At 44.2% G+C, this 20523-nt stretch overlaps 1 protein-coding gene across 1 annotated transcript in view; it reads right to left on the reverse strand.

Annotated features, from left to right (window-relative positions):
• KITLG (KIT ligand) overlaps nt 1–4625 on the reverse strand; it is an 85728-nt gene extending 81103 nt beyond the window's left edge. The window contains exon 1 of the mRNA XM_035127402.3: nt 4153–4625. Coding sequence (XP_034983293.3) covers nt 4153–4167 — 15 coding nt within the window. The 5' untranslated portion in view covers nt 4168–4625. The remainder of the gene's footprint in view (nt 1–4152) is intronic.
• Nucleotides 4626–20523: the final 15898 nt, after the last annotated feature.

Below are 20523 nucleotides of genomic sequence, written 5' to 3' on the forward strand. Positions count from 1 at the left end.
CAGCCCTCATTTCCCCAAGCAAAGACTGCTTTGTCACAAAAATTGGGCCTTTAAGAAGGCTTCTGAATCAAGTGCACAAGTCCTCCAAGTGGTATGGGAAAATGGGTGTCTTGGTTTGTCTTGCAAGATATGATGATGATGATGATGATCTTCCCTTTATTTCTGCTCTCCTTCGGGAAATATTCTTGCATGGTTTGCACTGCCTGCTTATTTCCAAAGATCCTCTTCAACAGCAAGAATGCTGCACTACCAGGACTGTCCTCGCTGAGAAGCCCTGAAGGTCATATAACTGCTGGCAATGAATGTACGCATTCAACAAAAGAAAGCTGTATTCTTTCTGCCTCTAGCTCTTTTCCAGTACTAAGGTCTCCTAAAGTTTGCATGTCTAGCCAACAGGTCAAATTTCTGACAGGCTTTGGCCAGTTATCACCAAATTCATTATTATCCCTCATATTTCAATGCCTGACATTCATTTGGTGCAATTGCTGCAGTGTCTTTTTCAAACAGACACACACACACACACACACACACACACACACACACACGCCTCCCAATATATTAGCTGCAGAATCACAACTCTAAAAATAGGGGCTTTTTGGAAGTCCAAAATTTTCTAAACTCATTCTCTCCTGCCCCCCCTTTCTTAAAACAAGTTTCCAATAATTACTATGAGAACTTTAATGTTTTGAATGACAGGGTAAAAACTGTATCGATTTACTTCTTCTTGTACTAGTGTTTATTTTACTAAAGCTTATCATCCTGCAAACCCTATCACAAGTAAGCCTTCAATGTGCTTACATCAGTGTGCTTACTGTAAATGAGTAGCTGAATGTTTGAATCCTACATGGTTAATATAAAAGGCATTACTAGAAAGACATTTTTGTAAAGACCATAATTTATAATAAAATCTTGTACATACATGCTCAGTTCCCAGTTATGAAAAGTGTTTTCCAATATGATAAAAGTGGTGCCAGCTTGCTTTGGTTCTTTCCTTTAAGTGTGGGAATTCACAAACTACACAACAAGGCTGTTAAAACGAAGTTCTTCTCTTGCACATCAAACTACTCTATTCATATGCATCTGTTTTTCTAACTGTACCCTTAACCATAATAGAAGAATTAAACTTCCACATTACGATATACTCGCATATTTGTATATATAAGCATGTTCATATCTGGCATATGTCCTATAATTAATTTTAAGGATTAAAAATCATAATAATAACAAAACTGATCTTCTGTGTACCAGTTGCTCAAAAACTTTATTTTTAAAGCCACATGGGTCCCACTGAGTTCTGTGGGACTTATTCCCATCAAGCACGCTTCACATTATAGCCTTAGGTTGCAATACGAAGCATTTGTGGGGCACAGGAATTTGTTCATCCCTCCCCCCAAAAATATAGTCCTCCCCCCCCACAAGGTCTGAGGGACAGTGGACCGGCACCCTGCTGAAAAAGTTTGCTGACCCCTGAACTAAGTCCTAGTGAACTCAGCAGGACTTACTTCCAAGAAAAGACATTTGCAATCAAGCTGAAAATCTGACCAAAAATATTTAATACAAATTCCTAATGCAAAGACCTTGAAGCAGAAGCAACTTCCTTATCCACCTTGTTTCTCTCACCCCCACTTTTTTTCTTCTTCTTCAAAAAGCTATTGGGTGAAAATGTGAGGGGAACAATAGGGCATATTACAGAAGCAAGATGAAAGGAATAAAACAATGGTTGACGTAGAATGATGTAGTGGCTGATTACATCACACTCTGAAGCCACCTAGAGGTCATTCAGTGCAATCCCCCCTCTCCCTGGGTCAAAAGGCAGGAGTGCCTACTAACACCAACCTACATCCATACCTCAGGTGAAACATCCTCTGGTTTAATCCATTTCATTCGCACTCTGTTGCATGACACAAAGGGAGCAGGGGAAAATCAGGTGTGCTTGACTCTCACCACCAGATTAGTTTCCACTTGCCCTGAGTGTGGAATGTTACTTTTTCTAAAGTGGGGAGAGGGGGAGAGGCACTTCCTCTTCTTGCTTGAAGCCTCGTCTACCCTGATCTCTCCGAAGGAATCAGACATTTGTTTTTGCCCTTCTCGGCTTAGATTAACATCTAGCACTGTTCAGCAAGAGGAGAACAGATCTTTCGGCATATGGCCCCCACCCTCCATTTTTTCCAATGACAAAAATAAAAATACCACTCTCAGCCTGACCAGATCCCCGAAACTGAATTCCAGCTCACAGGAAGGCTGAGAGTTTGGCGGCGGCTGACGGATGCTTCTCTGCTAAGTCAAAAACGGTGCTACAAGCCACCGTGAGGAACTCCTGAGCTCAGCCATATGACCCAGAGCACCAAAGCTAACTGCCTCCTTCCTCGGATTAATGGGTTGAGATCTACCATGTCAGCTTTGCTGGAATCTGGAATGTTAACATTAACATTACATTAAAAATAAACTTTCCTTTTCCAAAGGACTCAAGTTCTAGTCTAGGGGCGAGATCCAGCCGGCATTGCTGTTTAAAGTTTTTATTTTCAAAGCAAATCCCTTGTCCTCATTACATTGCAACCAGCTTTTGGAAGAGCCCGTGAGTGCTTATTTACTTCTAAGCAGATTCAGACACCTGGAAGTTTGCAGCATATAGCCCTACTCTGCACTTTGGGTGCAAACCAGACAACTAAAGGCCAACCATCCAACAGTCAAAGTTTGTAGGACATTTTCTTTCCAGTACTACAGTACTACAAAGATGGTCAGAGATCAATCTACCCTGCAATACCCTACAATAGGTATTAAATCTTTCAGGGTGCCCAAGATCTCAGGCTCCCAAAATTAAGTGCCAAGTGTCACATAAAATACAGAGCCTCCCTGTTTCACTCTTCTTGAGCAACCAATGGGCTGACCTACCAAAGTAAATTTTCCTGATTCCCTCCTCCCACCTTATTCCCTTTCTTGCATCCACTGCATCCTTTTCCCTATTAGATACACATGAAAGACCTAAAATGGCATTAGCCAAGAGAGCAGCAGGTGCCAAAGGAAGTTGGCAGGAAAGTAAGCACAGCTTTGCGATAAGGGGGTGGGGAAAGGAAAGAACCAGTTATGTGAAAATGTTAAACAAAACCAAGTGTCATAAGCACACATATAGTAAGGGAAAGTAGACACAACTTCTGCACACTACCCATTCCCTTTAAGTCACACTTTAAGCAGTTTATTGCAATGAGCAATGAAAATTAAAAATAAATCCCAGAGCAATTTTTTCTGGCTCCTTTTTCTGCAAACACCTTCTGCCTCATATATAAGATACACTACCCATCACTTGGGCGCAACTTGGGAAGCAATTATGGAAGAGGGTTGTAATAAATGCACATAGCCATGTATTAAGCAAGGCCGCGCAAGGAGAGAGAAGTGGAAGTGTGTTGGTGGTGACAGATGCAAGTGTACATGGAAGGGATGCGCACAGAACGGGAGGTTTGAATGAAGTTGCTGCAAGCCAGAAATAAGCAGTAGCATGTCTCTCTGCCAGCAAAAATTTCAGTGAGGGCAGGTTCTATGCGCCTGCTTGCCAACCTGCTTATCTCGTGTGTGCATTATTCACACCATCTGTAATACATCATCTATTAATAGTGCCCTATCAGTGCAGCAAGGAACTTTCCCTCTAAATTGCACAAAGGACAGTGCAGATAAGGTGGAACAGATAAGGGCAGCGTCTAGCTGCGCGAAACTCGGGAACAGCGCTGTCGTGGGGAAGGCGCCTTGGCGAGCAACGGACGCAGCGCTTCTGGGCCAGCGCAACCTGGCAGAGGGCTAGCTCATCATCAGCACCCCCCCCCCATCTGCTGGGAACCCAGAGACGACTTCCATGTCTCTGCCACCCAAATCCACGTGCAGGAAGTTAAAAGCTCCTGCTACACTCCCGAGACTCAGACGCCTGTCAGCTCAGCATTCAGCATGCACTCCGACAGCCCCGGGCAGGTCTCTCTCAGTTGAGACAAGTGCCCGAGGAAGGAAGGCAGCGCTACTCCGGCCTAAGAGCGGGTTCTCCGAGTTCCCTGAGCAATTGCTCTTTTCTGAGTCATCCGGAGAGGAGACCATCTCCCCGCCGCCGCCACCTATCCGTGCAAAAATCTATACCACGAGAGCGCAGAACTTCCCCCGCGCGATACTCACTTGTGCCTTCTTCATAAGGAAAGAGAGCGCTGCAATCCAGCCCCAGAAGCGGCGTGCAAACTCCGTTTAGCTGATATGTAGCTCCTGCATGTTGCAAAGGCACCTAGTCCGCGCATTGGGCTTGCCCGGCGCCCTCGGTGGCTGCGCGTCCCCGCTCGCTCGCTTTCTCTTTTGCCCCCAGGCACGCAGGCGGCGGCGGCGGCGCTGCTTGGCTCTGCACGGCCTCGGTGCTCTCGCAGCAAGCAGAGGCGGGGAGTGAAGCCCAAGCCGTCCTCTGAGCAGGGCTTTTATAGCTCCGAGCTGCCTCCCGCAGCAGCAATCCTGACAAGAAGGACACGCCTTTCTTGCGAGGCTTTCTTTGCCAGGGCGGGGGAAGCCCTGGGGAACTTCAGAGAGATGGAGCTCTCAAGAGCCGAATCAGGCCACCAGGCTACAAGACGGAGGCTTGCGCTGTCTGTCTGCCTGCCAGGCGGGCAGAAAAGAAAGAAGGGAAGGAAGGAGGGAAGTTGTGGAGACGGGAGGGAGAGGTGGATTAAAGGAGCCCACTGCGGGTTTCCTTCCACATCACATTCCCTGTCAGCATAAGGGTCTGTCATATGTCATGAAGCAGTTGATTGACATTGATCAAGTGCTCTGGGCGATTACAAGGCCCTTGATGGCACATACAGTAGTGCGTGTGTGTGTTATTCTTTGCCCTGCTCCCATCTGAGATTTGCCATAAAATCTGGAGAAGAGGAGGAAGAGGCCCAGAAGACATTAAGAGGCAATTACAAGATCCTTGGGTACATCTGATGAATCAATGGATTCAAAATACAATGAAGGAGATTCTGACTAAACATTAGGAAAAACTTGCTGTTGGAAGGTGGAATGGACTCCCTCAGAAGGTGGCCGACTCTCTCTCATTGGAAGTTTTGAAGCCAAGGTTGGCTGTCTATCTGCCAGGGATGCTTTAGTTGTGATTCCTGGACTGTAGAGGGTTGGAGTAGATGACCCTTGGGATACTTCCAACTCAACAATTCTATGATTCTGTTATCTCATAATAAAAGGTCCAGCGAATGACACTGGCTATTAGTTTTCTCCTCCTCGGTCTCAGTGTTGACCTTGCAGAACTCAGTAGGAAGGAATTGTTTGGTGCTGCCCATCATTGGCCCAGGTTCCGCCTACTGTTGGCATCCCTGCCTCCCACCCCGCCAGACCCAATGGTCACCAGCTGCTGCTGGGCAGACTTTTAAGACAATTCAGCTGACATGCACTGCTCCAATAAGGCCATTTTTACAACTCTGTTGTCCCTACATGTGTGATTCCAGTGTACGGTTTATACTGGTGAAAAAATGCATTCCCCACCCCCATGGGAAGTAGTTGGCTTTCTTTCCCACATTAACAGTATTGACTCATGTTCAAAATCAGTAGCAGAGGCTCACATTCATTGTAAGGGCAATTTCACACGTCAGGCTTGATATATGGATGTAAAAATATGCATTGGCCAGAAGGCTTTGTATGACAAAGAGTCCACTTCCGCTTTCTGTTCCCCGTTAAAAATCTAAGCGCCCTGTGAAAATGCTCTCAAGGGAGAGCAGTGCCTTAAATATGCCCCCAACCACTTTTTTTTCTTTCAAGTGTGTTTGAGCAATGGACATCCCTTTAAATGCAGTCGTACCTTGGAAGTCGAACAGAATCCATTTTGGAAGTCCTTTCGACTTCCGAAATCTTCAGAAACCAAAGTGCAGCTTCTGATTGGCTGCAGGAAGCTGCACTTTGGTTTCTGAACATTTTGGAAGTCGAAAGGACTTCCAAAATGGATTCCATTCGACTTCCAAGGTACGACAGCCAATCAGAAGTCATGGAAGTCCTATCGGATGTTCGGGTTCCAAAGAACGTTCATAAACCCGAACACTCACTTCCAGGTTCGCGGCGTTTGGGAGCCAAAACGTCCGAGGACCAAGGCGTTCGGGATCCAAGGTACGACTGTATACCCATTGAAATAAAGTCCTTCATTTCAACGAATTTACTTTTTGTGTGATGAATGGTGTGTTGAAGGTAATTGGCACACTTAAGATGGCAGGTGGGTGGACATCACCATCCAACAATACTTGGAGAAGGTGTGCCATTCTGAAAGGTGCATAACCCATTTTTAAGATTATTTAACCTGTAGCACTTATCCTATAATGCCCTTTCCTAAGAGTGTTAAACAGTATCCTGGGGTGGGGGGTGGGGGAGGAGGATTAGGCATCCCCCCAAAAGAAAATTATGGTCTATGGACCCACTGATTTTGGGTGCAGCAAAACATTAAGAAATAAATTTAACACTGTGCTGAAGTGGGAAGAGAGGTTTACATTTCTCCATGCAACCCAGCACTCTGAGGGAGAGGCAGATCATTCCCTCCCTAGTCACCAGATTCATCATTTTATGACAACCTCCTAGCTGAACTGCACAGGTCAGTTAAGGAGCGGGAACTGTGTACATGCCTGAGGACATGTCTGCAAAAGTATAGGGCAGTGGCAGACCTTGGCACCTCAAATTTCAGTGGCACCCTGTGCAACACCAAAATCTTTTTCTAATTCACATTTTACTTCCAGTCCTGCTTAATGCTAGGCAAGTATATAACACTGATTCTGCCTTTGAGGTGCAGTCTGTGAGCATTATAAGCACACAATGTAATATTGCAATGCACCCCCAATCTCTTAAAAGAGTGTTCCTGTTCAGAGTCTCAGCTACTTTTAGAACCAACACCTAATCGACAAAGTGGTCACGTGCCCTACTTTACAGAAGACAGTCCACTACTTCAGGGATGAGGAAAATGCAGTCTCCTAGAGGTTGCTGGACACCAACTCCTTTCAGCTCTAGCCAGGAGTGCCAATGGACAAGGATGATGGGAGCTGTAGTCCAGCTATATCTGGAATGTCACAGGTTCCCTACTCCTGATCAATTTGAAGGGCTATCCAATCAAGTTTGGTTTAAAGAATGGGGCAAAAGGGAAGTATGGAGCTCTCAAAGTCTTCTCCACTGTGGTGGTATTGTGGTATTGTGCTTCTGTTTAAATCACAATGATTATTTCCAAATTGGAGGGGATGTTGATTGCTTCCATGTCCCTCTGTTTTTCCCTCCCATCTTCAACTAATTTCACAAACCATGTTCCTCTGACTCTCTCTCTCTCTCTCTAGCTACTTACTTTTACCCTAATTCACATCACAGCCCCCAAACTCTACTTCAAACTCTGGCTTTGTCCATCTAACTATCTCTGAGTTGAGGGAGGGGGCCTTCCCATTTGTCGTCTCAAGCAGAGCCCCCTTCCCTTTGTTCTCTTAATGGCCCACCACCCAGCCAATCAACTCAACACAGGGGCCAGGCTTATATTTGAACACTTGCTGGATCAAGGGGTTAGAAAGGTCTCAACTCTCCCCAGCAACTCATAACAATACTTTTATAACTGTATTCAAACTACAGTACAACCAGTTTATTACTGACCAAGTTATCATGAGGAGGGGGCGGGCATCCTCCATCCATCACACTATCTCAACTCTGCTGTTCCCATCACATTCACATGCAGGTGACAAACCCAAACACAGAACATGGATACAATCTTAATTATGTGTAGGCTAACACTGTGTAGTCAATTGCTAGATAAAATATTGCCTGATGTACCTAGGATTTTATGTACACACTCAGGCTATAAGTGGGATAGATATGCAGGGACAGTGCAATGCTCTGTGCAGTGAACCAGAAATGGAATCACCCAAACTGGCCCTGAGTCTTTTACAAATCTTGTCTCGTCTAGAGCAAAGGCACACTTGTGGGGATTACACGAGGAAATGGTGCTGGCATGTGTGGGAATGACTGAGATCTGTTGCTGGCAAGCCACACCGATCTTCGAGAGTGTGGGCATTAACGCGGCAAACCGGCTAATGTCAGAATTGGAAACACGTGAAGGAGGACAGGTCAGAGGCTCAGGTCAGCAGGGCAACAGGTCACAACAGAGCTAGGAGGATCTAGGAGGATCTGGATGGAACTGGATGAATCAGGACAAACCAGATGGGTCAAGCCAAGGAGGGCAACACAATGGGAACTAGGAGGGGGTGCTTACAGAGTGACATGTGCTTGGAGCATGGACAGAGGGCATGGCAAAACAACACGTGGGCTATGGAGGATATCTTAGGGAGTGACCGGTTGTGACGTTACAGGAAACATCACCTTGTATGGGGCTGCACTGCTGTAATTGGCTAGAAGTTACACTGTCATTGTAATGATTAACTGTCATCCTGAGCTTGCTTGCAATAAAAGGAAGCGCTCGAGCTCTGCTCTTGGTCGCCTTCCCACTGAGTTCAACCTGCCTTGAGTCGTGTCGTCTTTGCTCCTACAACAAACACTGATTGTGGGTGATCCAAAAGTTCTGCCTCTACTGGGATTGGCTGGTGTTAAATTCGAATGTGGCAGTTTACCCATACCTGTTGTAGTCACGATTTGTACACCATCTCAAACCTGGCTGGTGAGCTGAAGCTTGGACATTTAGTGGTGCACTGGTGAGCTTAGCATATCTTTTCTAAAACTTCCTTTCTCTAATGCTGTTGGCATCGTGGCTGTGTTTGAAACATGAACAAATTCCTGAACACAGGAAGCTTGAGTCTCCCGTGTTGTTATTTAGCCAATTCAGCACCTCTCAGGTTTCTTTGCAGCCACTCTTCTAAGCAATATTTATTTTTATTTTCTCACACAAAGGGTTGGCCTCTTGTGTTTCCAGAAACTTTGCCGGGGTGTGTGTGTGCGTCGCGGGTGGAAGACTGGTATTGATATCCTCTCTGAAATGAAGTCCACAGAGATAGCAACATCATGCTCTTCGTGTCATTCATCTGGTGATAATGGTGTCTGTAGCAGTGCTGTTGAAAGACTATCTGCTGTCATTAGCTCTTTCCCAGGGAAGTGTACTGTTTTATAAGTGAATTTTGTCATCCTGAGATTAAATCTTTGGATCTCTTGGGAGAAGTTTGTGAAGAGATTTGACTCTAGAAAGGACATAAGTGGCTTTTTGTAAGGTGAATGTCAAGCCGGAACTCTGGGAACCTATGGGAGCTTTTCTCCCAATATTAATTGCCACTAAATGTGAAGCATGGAGGAAGCACAGATTTTTACGTCAATCAGGGCAAGAGAGAAGAGGCAGGGAGAGGGAACTTCAGGCCCTCCAGCCAACACCTTCCCCTAGGCCACATCTGCCACCAGCCATCCTTCATGTTCCAAATGTCTCTTGCTTGTCTGGATGGAAGATAGAAAGGGATGTGCGCATGCTCTATCTGTATACAATTTATATTTGTTGAGTGGACTAGGACCTGGGAGACTAGCTAATTCCCCTTCTCATCCTATATTGCCTGGAGTTGAGAGGCCACCACCTACTGTTTCACCTTCCCCCACAAAAAGCCAATCTGTATCTGTATACAATTTATATTTGTTGAGTGGACTAGGACCTGGGAGACTAGCTAATTCCCCTTCTCATCCTATATTGCCTGGAGTTGAGAGGCCACCACCTACTGTTTCACCTTCCCCCACAAAAAGCCAAATTGGAGATTCTAATTGTTCAAAGCCAAACCTCAGGCCCAGGTATGGAACATGGCACTCCCAGCCTCACTGGCCGATGCTCAGGACTGCCCTCAGGATATATCCTGGCCCTTGTGTGCCAGTGAGCTTTGGCCGGCTTGCAATGTGTCCTAGAACTGTCATAACACCTCTTCCTTGCCTTGATGGAGAGGGGCATTGGTGTAGAAATTTCTCACTTTTGCATGCAACAGAAGGTAATCCATTGTTCCACCTCCTTTTGCCTCTGGTTCCACCCACTACTAGCACATGGCCCCTATAAGGTTGCCAATGAAGGAAAGTGGCCCTCAGTTTCCCACCCATGGTCTAGCTAGCTTACTGAGATATGGGTCTTCTTTATGTAATATGCAAGGAATCTAAATTGGTTGCCTCCTGATTAGGCATGCTTATCATTTCTTTGAGAGGAAAAAGTGTTGCCGCATTCTTGACGTTAACACATAATGTTAAAAAGGCTTAGAAAAGGTGGTGCTTTCTTTTGTTTCCCCTGATTTATCTAGGAGAAGGGTTACAACCAGGGCTTTTCTTTCAGCCGGAACTCACTGGAACTCAGTTCTGACATCCTCTTAGGTAGCCATCATTACCATTATAAGAGAACAAGGGAGGAGTTCATGGTGAGTTCTGTACCTCTTCATAGAAAAATAGCACTGGTTAGAACTATATAAAAGTTTTAAAAAGGGTAAAGGTAAAGGACCCCTGGACAGTTAAGTCCAGTCAAAGGTGACTATGGGGTCGCTTTCAGGCCGAGGGAGCCACCATTTGTCTGCAGGCAGTTTTCCGGGTCATGTGGCCAGCATGACCAAACCGCTTCAGGTGCAATGGAACACTGTGACGGAAACCAGAGCGCACGGAAACTCTGTTTACCTTCCCATTGCAGCAGTACCTATTTATCTACTTGCACTGGCATGCTTTTGAACTGCTAGGTTGGCAGAGGCTGCACCCAAAGGTCTCTCCTTAAATAACTCAGCTGAATGTGCTTCAAATCAGCTGAACACACGAAGGTAAGGAGAGAAGGGAGCAACATTGGTGCACACAGGGACCCATGCCCTCTACCCAGTTTGTGCCCCCAAGCATTCAGCTAAAAGCTACTACAGACCTCACTGATAATACTGAGCCCTTTGAGGGGAATATATTTATTTAACCACAGCTCTTGACAGGAATGCCCTCTGATGTAGCGGGAAGAGAATATCTAGATGCCATTGTGTTAATGGGTGAAGTCAGTTTGCTGTTCCACAGTTCCAACAGGACATCAACATCACAGGCTATTCCCCACATTCTCAGAATCCAGTCAGCTCTAGAAAACGTTTCTAGGACTCACCACCCCGACATGTCTCCTTTGGTAGAGAATGCTGCTTCCCATTGTCTGTTACACAATTCCCTTTCATAACTAGCTGGCTCAGAAGAAAATATTGAATAATGTAGTAGTAATGCTTATGAAACTGAATGAGATGTGTCAGAAATCTGACACTTATCTACATGCTGCAGGGATGTTTACCATTGGAAACAACATATTGTTATGAGTTTGTCGGTGCCAGAGTTTGTGGGTGCAAGACACCAATAATTCCTGGATTTATTAAGTTTTGGGGCTTGGAGTATTAAGATGAGCCGCCAGACGCTGAATTTAGCAGTGTCAAAATACAGGTCGAACAATTTTTTTTCCATTTTCAGGAAATTGTTTGAGATCTGGGACATCAGCAAAGCAGAGACTCTGTGCCAGTCAGAAAATTGGAGAAGCCCCTTCCTGAGCTCTAAGACCATTAGTCAGAAGACAATGACAGAGTTTTAGTTAGGAGAAAGTTTTTATGATTCCATTTGGCTGTGGCATGGTTGAGGGAACAGGGTGTCAGTCTGTTAAATGTGTCAAGCTGGAGAAGGGGCATCAGAGCACAGTGTGGCTAAGTTTGGATCCAAGGTAGCAACAGTGTGAGAAACAGGACCCTTTTGGAGTGTAATGCTAACAAGCCCTTCCATCGTAGGCTCAGGTTGTATGTGTGTGTAAATAAACCATATATCATAAGGACACCACAGTCTCTACTGTGCCTCAGTTCCTGAGGAAACACAAACCCTGGAATCCTGGAATCTTACACTGCCCAGAGATGGGTGGCATGTAACACTGGTGTCAGAAGTGGGATTTGTGTTTTCTGGAGAAAAGGCCTGAGAGCAAGGTGTGCCTGAGTCAAAATGGAGGGAAGGATAGCAACACTCCTTGAACAGCTTGAGAAATGGGAGCAGTGCCAAAGCCTCCTGTTTGACAAGATACACCAGCAGCAAGGCCAGTGGCCTGACAGAACATGCCAGCTGCTGACAGAGTGGATGAGAATCCTCTATGAAGATGCCTGATACGATGCTATAGGACATCAAAAGTGACCCAGTAGACCAGGTGTGAGGCAGCCAGATGGAAGGGGTGGCTGAGGAGATGGATGGATGATGCTGAAGAGCTGCTGGCTGGAAATGAAGAGCTGCTGCTAATTGATTTCTCTACTCCCTGGGAGCCTGCTGTGGAAAGCAGAAAAGAGGAAAAACAACATTCTCTGCTGTGCTTCATTTCCTAAGGAAACATGAACCTTGGGTAAGTGCTTGGACCCCTGGAATCTCACACCACTCAGAGATTGGGGTGGCATGTAACAATACTTAAGGCAGTAAACAAGCATGAGCCTGTTGTGCCTCTTAGCCTAGTTGAGATAACCAAGCAAGTGAGCTTAGTGTAGCCTGATATTATTTAAAAATTCATAATTAAAACAGAATTGCAATCTTTAGGGTCAAAGGCCAGGGTGAAGAGGTGTACTTTCAGCATTCTCTCAAAGCCGTACAGTGAAGAAGCCAGATGTACCTCTGTGTGGCAGGTGGGGGTGGAAAGCCACAACTTAGCTGGCTCAGAAAACACCCTCCCTTGGGCCACTCCACCCCTGAGTGTCTGAGCATAATATCAAGGAGTTGGTAAACCTTCCCTTCTCCCCATGCCACAGGCAAAATGAAAATTCACCTCCCCTTTCCTTTCCAGGGTTAATAGTTTTAGGAGAAGATTTCTGTTTGAGCTACAGCATTTGAGGAAATCCCTGGGTAGGTACCGATGCCCAAATGACCCATGTAATCAACACTGTGTTGCACATTAGTTGTGTCTGTATCATCCATCATACCAGAATGTTCAATTGACGCACACGGCACATTGGAACAATGACTGGTGGAATCAGTTACGTTCCACACACGATTTACAAAAGTGTTGGCAATTTGTTATCCTGAACCACATTATTTTTGCTTAATGAACTACAAAGTCCTGCCACATCAGAACTTGGGGAAAGGATGATGTAAATACTGCTTTAATTCTATTGAAGTCAATGGAACTAAAGGCAGTAGAAATTGAATGCAGTTTGTTTCCCAGAGATGTTGCTGCCTTTAAAACTATCAGCATTTACTTTAATAGGGATACACTGGCTTAAAACAAAGCACCACCAATTAAATCTGCTAACTCTTATTAATTGCTTGTTAATTAAACTGTTGGCATGTTAAGAGTGCAAACATTTACCATCTTCACAAGAGCACTTCAAGGTAACTAAAATGTTTTACTTTTATTTTTCTTATTACATTTTCCAGAACACTAAGAACACCTTGGTTTTCCAAGGTGATCTAATGATAGTATTTATGGAGTTCGCTTTTTTTCTATTTTAAGTATTGAAAGCATTTCACATACATTAGTACGATTCAGCCTCTCAAAGTTGTAAGCTAGGTCAACATTATTATCTCTTTAGAAAAGAAGGCGCTTCAGACAGAGAGACGCTACCCCAGCTAAGGCCACTGGTTAGAGTGGCCATCTAGCCTACTGTACAAAGGCGAGACCTCTATTTGAAAGACTGTCCAGTCCAAATCTAGTTTTAAAGATAAATAACTATTAGTAGGAAAAGCAGCCAGGCCCTTGAACTTGCCCATCGACAGTTAGCACCTGAACAGCAGACTGAGCAAGTAGAAAGATCAGCCAGTCCAAGTCTTCCCCACTATGGTGAGATGTACTGCCATTTTTATCAAAACTGTATTTCTAAATCTGCATATTTAAATCTTACGCAAATCATCACCCTCTTTTGTCTTCTGTTTTGGTGACGCATAAGCAGCTGCTCTGACACTAGTGAATTTATAGCAGAAGTATGACTTGAATCAGGGACTTCCTGCCTTATATCTCAGTCTGTTTCTTAGAATCAAACTGGACACTCCCTCCTTGCTTCTATTTGCAGCCAGTTGAGCACCTGACATTATTGCTCTTCTCAAAGGCAACTGAGGGGGTGGGGTATGAAAGGGAACCATTGGCACTCCCATAACAGACACATGGAACATCTTTTCCAGCCGTGGGAGCCTTTTCCAGCCAGTTCAGATCTCTGAAAGGAAAAAGACGGTCTGTGCATCTTGTGGGAAATGGCAATCAGCTATAACTACCGGTAGCAAGCTTAGGGCTAGTTAATGCAAAACGGGATTAAGACCACAGAACTGTATTCCTAGACTCAGGCCATGTCCTGGCACCTCCAGCATAGCTGCCAAGTTATCCCTTTTTTTAAGGGATTTTCCCTTATGCTGAATAGGCTTCCTCGCGAGAAAAGGGAAAACTTGGCAGCTATGACCTCCAGTGAGGAAGGAAGTGAATTTTCCTTTGTTCACTTTCCTCTACTATGTGAAGCCGACCAGGAAACATGTCTGGGCTTGATCACTTCAAACCCTGTCTGTGTGCTCAGAAATGTTTTTCTGTCTTTTGTAACCCAATAATTTTCTACCTTTGTTCCTCTTGCTGCTGCATGAAATAACACATGAATCTGACCTTTGGAGTTTGTATGTAAAGTATTTGTACTTACTAATGGTCTGTTCATTGATCTGTTCATTGCAAAAGGGGTAGAAATGGGGAGAGTGCCTTATTCAGACTAAATGGGATATTAAAAGGGTCAAACATACTATATTCATAACGCTTCACTGTCGCTACACATTTTATGACTTTTAAACTCTGCTGGGGCTCTCTTACTGAAGAGTGCATTTAGCCCCATGCTTTGGATCTAAGGATCCATCCTTTCATTCATCACATTTGTGGTAGGACAGTGTGTGTGTGTGTGTGTGTGTGTGTACATGTACATACAGTAGTTGGCTATCCTTGTGCTAAGGAATGCTTGGGCCGTGTTCAGTATACTCTCTGCCAATTCATGCAAACTCCTTCATGGCACTTAAAGTTTATTTTTAGCTGTTCTATAGCTCCTCCTAAGAGATGAACCTGTTTCAGTATTTAAAACATACAAAAACAGCCTCTAGCTAGATTTGGTTTCTGTTCCCATGTTGACTTCTGGTGCTCAGTTCAGGATGAACCAACAAAATGTTGCATCGAGGAGAAAACAAAATGTATTTTTAGAAACAGGTGTCAGTGCTTCTTGATAAAAGATATGAGTTCCCGAAACCCTATGACCATATATGTATGTCTGTATGTATGAACTAGAATTGTGATCAAGAGCTTAAAAAAAAGAAACCCGAAGCAAAGGGGAGCCATCCAGATTGGCAGCAGTAAAGTCCAGAAAGAAGTTATAGTAATCACTTAGAAATAAAATGGGACACCCAACAAATTTGATAGTTCTAAAAGGAAGAAATTGAATGATGTTATCCACAAATGGTATTAAGGCTATGAAAAGAGACAGAAGAGGGCGTAACCATTGCAGACGAAACCCAAACATCTAATTTATTTCTCTATTCTTTCTTGCTGGAGAGGAAAAGGTCTGGAAGGGGACTCCCCCTTTGTAGTCAGCTTTCCTCAGGGGGTGCTCTACAGACTGACCTTTCTAGGAGATAAGAAGCCACAAACCTTTATGTGGGATACAAACACTTCGGGTTACAGACTCCGCTAATCCAGAAGTAGTACCTTGGGTTAAGAACTTTACCTCAGGATGAGCAGCAGGATGCCCCATTAGCTAAAGTGGTATCTCAGGTAGTACCACGGTTTCAGGTTAAGAACGGACCTCCGGAACGAATTGAGTTCGTAACCAGAGGAACCACTGTATAATATTTAGTCTGCTGAAAATAATACCTAAAGTGAGAATGTGAAAGAGTTGCTGGTTATTGTTGTTGTTCACATTCTCAGATGGTATGGGAAGATGTCATTGTGTGTGTGCCTGCCACAAATTTTTGAGGTCATTTTGTCCATTATTCTTGGATCTGGACTTTGAAGAGAAGCTGTGTTCTCCTCTCATTTCTTTAATTTGCAAATCCCAGTGCTTCATTTTTCTGTAGAAAAAAATTAGTTACTTAAGTTCATTAATAGCAATGATTGTATGTTGTTGTTGTTTAGTCATTTAGTCTTGTCCGACTCTTCGTGACCCCATGGACCAGAGCACGCCAGGCACTCCTGGCTGTCACCCACTGCCTCCCGCAGTTTGATCAAATTCATGTTAGTGCCTTTGAGAACACTGCCCAACCATCTCGTCCTCTTTCATCCCCTTCTCCTTGTGCTCTCAATCTTTCCCAACACCAGGGTCTTTTCCAGGGTGTCTTCTTTTCTCATGAGGTGGCCAAAGTATTGGAGCCTTAGCTTCAGGATCTGTCCTTCCAGTGAGCACTCAGGGCTGATTTCCTTCAGAATGGATAGGTTTGATCTTCTTGCAGTCCATGGGACTCTCAAGAGTCTCATCCAACACCATAATTCAAAAGCATAATGATTGTATACCAATTGCAAATGCAATATTAGGCAAGCTTGGAGTTTGCAAACTGAATTTTTTTTTGAGTGCTTATTAATTTTCCTATATTTTTCCCTGGAAAATGCCTCCACAAATATATCCAACTTTAGTCTCTTGTAAAAAGTGCAGAGATCAGAAAAGAGCACAGAGAGCAGGTGTGATGTTGGGCACAGAGCCAGCAGCTAGGTCCTGCTTCCTTTTAGTCATGGTGCCTCTTCATGCAAATAAGATGCAAAGGAGCACCTCGTCCCCAATTTCCAGACGGAACCAGTGAACCATGTTTCCTGAAGTCCATCTTTTCCTCGTCCCAAGACTGTAGACCAAAACCTTGGCTCTAGCTCCATTGTAGCTTCTTAAACTATATCTTTTGCATCGGGTAAGAAATAACTACTTGCCTGTTAGATGACAGGGCGCTGTCGTCCATAGTACCTGAGGGCAGCCAGTTAGCTTAGAGGGCACTGGGTACACAAAACTCTGCTCTCCAACAGCTTGCTTCTGCTTCCTGCTCCTGTAGCATCTGTCACCTGAGGCCGTTTTCAGAGACATTTGTTCTCAGAGTCAACCTCATGTACTACATATTACAATAGCCAAGCTGAAAAGCCATCAAAACATATCAAGCAGAGATGACACACACACACACACAACCCCCCCCCCCGCATTTCTAGAAAGGTGAACAGCTGAACCTCCATGAACCACTGACACCTCTATGATGGCAGGTGGCTCAACTTCAAAGGAGAGATTGGGGACACACTCTAAGGATGTATACACACTTGGAGCTTATTGCATTAGGTTTTTTTTGTTTTTTTTGGGGGGGGGGTGCAATGGTAGTATTTCTGCCCCAGTTTCTACCTTTCCTTTCACCTTGCAGTACGTGTTGGAACTGTAGATTTTTGATCGATATACCGCCACGTCATACTCAATTTCACTCACAGCAGTGGGTGTGGTGTGACACAGCAGCAAATGTCCTCAAACAATGTCACCACCCTCCACCCTTTCTGTGCAATCACACTTCTGTTTCCCTGTGATTCACCACAAAGTATGCCAAAATGCCATCGAAAACCTCCTTTTCAAGAGTGGTGAGAAAGATCCATGAAAACCATGGGAAACTTACAGTGCAAAACTCCCATGATATTCCAGGTTTCTGGGGCTGCAAACAGATTTTGTTCTGGAAACATTAAGTTTCTGCTAAATTCTGCTAGATTTCCAGAGGTGGATTTTCTGTCTGTGCAAGATCACATAAAATGGGGGAATTAACAGGGAAGGAAATGTTGAAAAGATGGGAAAAAAGTAATGTCTGGATGTTGTGTTGCCTCCCTGGCTGCCAGGGACAGGCAGGAAGGTGGGCCAAGGAGGTGGGGAGGCAGGAAGATGATCCAGAGGAAGGGGCCAGCGACTTGTGGGGTTCTGTGCCACCCACAGAAGGCTGATCACCGAAGAATTGATGCTTTTGAATTATGGTGCTGGAGGAGACTCTTGAGAGTCCCATGGACTGCAAGAAGATCAAACCTATCCATTCTGAAGGAAATCAGCCCTGAGTGCTCACTGGAAGGACAGATCCTGAAGCTGAGGCTCCAATACTTTGGCCACCTCATGAGAAGAGAAGACTCCCTGGAAAAGACCCTGATGTTGGGAAAGATTGAGGGCACTAGGAGAAAGGGACGACAGAGGACGAGATGGTTGAACAGTGTTCTCAAAGCTACCAACATGAGTCTGATCAAACTGCGGGAGGCAGTGGAAGACAGGAGTGCCTGGCGTGCTCTGGTCCATGGGGTGACGAAGAGTCGGACATGACTAAACGACTAAAGAACAACAACGTGCCACCTACAAGTCAGGAGTTGTTTGTCATAGCTGTAGTACCTTCTCGACTCAGTGTCCAGTGTGGGTGCACCAGTTGCACTCCACTATACCTGCCTCTGGGACTACCCACCATGAAGAGCTCCATCTTGTTGGGAATGACTTTCAGTTTGTTCCCCTTAATCCAGCCCATTACTGTCTCCATTCCAGTCATTTAGAGCTAATGTCTTCCAATAATATAGAAGTGAAATTACTGCAAAGCAGCATCACTTTCCCCCAGCCCACACTGAAGAACAGCAAGTTCAATGATATCAACAGCTACTGAGAGGTCTAGGGCAACTAACTGAATCACAAACTCCTGTCTTCCTGTGGTCATGAATTCAGCTGAATGTCTAAAGAGAGCAAATATTTCTTCCCCACATCTCAGATTTGTTGCATACATTCATACATATTTGTAGAAACACAATAACACATGTTGCGTTCAGTTGATAAATACAAAAACTGGTAAACGTTCTTAAAAAATCCAGAAATAGCTCCGGGAAAAGCTGACATTTTCAATTGCTTATTTGAAAGCAGAGTATCTCGTATCTGTGTGACTGATAATATTCATTTGTGGAGCTCAAAACAGTCACTGTAAAACCTAGTACCATGATTAGCCATGTATCCAGGTGGACACCACAGGAATAGAACAGAGATGTTATACTTACATGGACTTTGTGTGACTTTACCCTGGGGCAAAGCTATGCCTATAAGGCAGAATTTCACCCTTATTTACAGAGAACTTAAAAGAAAAGTCATCATGTAACATAAACTCAGTTAAAGAATGCTGTGAAAGTTAAAAGAGACCTATCAAACCTGTTCTGGTCCTTGTAAAATATTTAAAGATTGAGTCAATGATGAAAGATTTTGCAGAGCCTTAAGTATTTCATCTAACCACCCATTACTTTTCAGCAAAAAACGGTTTTCAAAGCCTGAGAAATGGTTATATTTTCCTCCCCTATTCACATATCATATTTTAACTACTTGGCTTGGGTTTAGTTCATATCTGAACAGGCAAGCTTTGTTTTCTATGTAGCCCCCAATCATCTCATTTTGATAGTTTAAAGGTTTTTTGTGGTTCATAACATACCACATAAAGGAGAATATACTTTTTCTATAACCATAGTACTAGGATCTAGTTCTCCTTCACCTATGTAAATTCTAGGGGGGGGGGATCAACATTAATTTAAAAAATTGTAATAAGGTGAAGCTAAACTCCCATTGATTTAAATTGTTCTAGATTTTCCTATTGATGTAATAATTTCTAAGGAAATTTGTATATTGACCCAGAAAAGCAAGTCTTGTAAGACTTGAAAAGGCTTTAAGACAGACTTTTCTACATGTGATCACTGTTACCTACCTGCTCACTTACAGGAGAAGCACTATTTGAAGCAGTCACTCTGCTTCTCCTTTAAATGAAGGAGAAGAGGGCCAGCTGCTTCAAACAGTGCTTTTTAATAAGGCTTTAAAAGAGCCCCCACCCTCCTGTTTTGGCCTGACATGGGAGCGTGGTGGCTATCTTAAAGCCATTGCAAGTCTCCCCCCCTTCCCTTTTAAGCTTGTTGCCATGTGACTCACAGGTGGGTGGCCCCACCCACGTACCACATTTGACCCATGAGGCCAAGCCTCATGGCCTACGGAGGCCACATGTGGCTTGCGGAACCCGAAAGGTTTTCCCACTCCGTCTTACATTCTTAATTCAAGTGTGCTTTAGCTTAAATCTTGAAGCAGGGAATCCGAATATCAACATCCAAATTGCATCTCTTCACATTTTAACAGGAAATGTTGGAGTCCATAGATTTTGCTAATTTGATGTTTCAAGCATCTTGCCAGGTATCATTTTAAGTAAGTCACTCATCATTATTCACAGTGTTCCAAATATCCTCAGGTATTTTGAGAAGCCAGAAGACGTTCCAGGAAATTCACAGGGCTCATTTGCCTATGTACTACCAGAAGCAACTGAGAGACAAACCTGTTACTGAAAACAGAACATGTAAAATTTAATATAATCTGTTTTCAGTAACAGGTTTGTCTCTCACAGTTGCTTCATTATACTAAATTTTAGTATAATGAAGTAGCAAGTTTTGTATACAGTGGTACCTCAGTTTAAGTACACAATTGGTTCCGGAAGTCTGTACTTAACCTGAAGCAAACTTTCCCATTGAAAGTACTGGAAAGTGGATTAATCCATTCCAGATGGGTCCGCGGAGTACTCAACCTGAAGCATACTTAACCCGAAGTATGAGTGTAATTGGTTCTGGAAGTCCGTACTTAA

This window comes from Zootoca vivipara, chromosome 9 (genome assembly GCF_965207765.1).
Source record: "Zootoca vivipara chromosome 9, rZooViv2.hap1.1, whole genome shotgun sequence".
Classification (NCBI taxonomy): domain Eukaryota; kingdom Metazoa; phylum Chordata; class Lepidosauria; order Squamata; family Lacertidae; genus Zootoca; species Zootoca vivipara.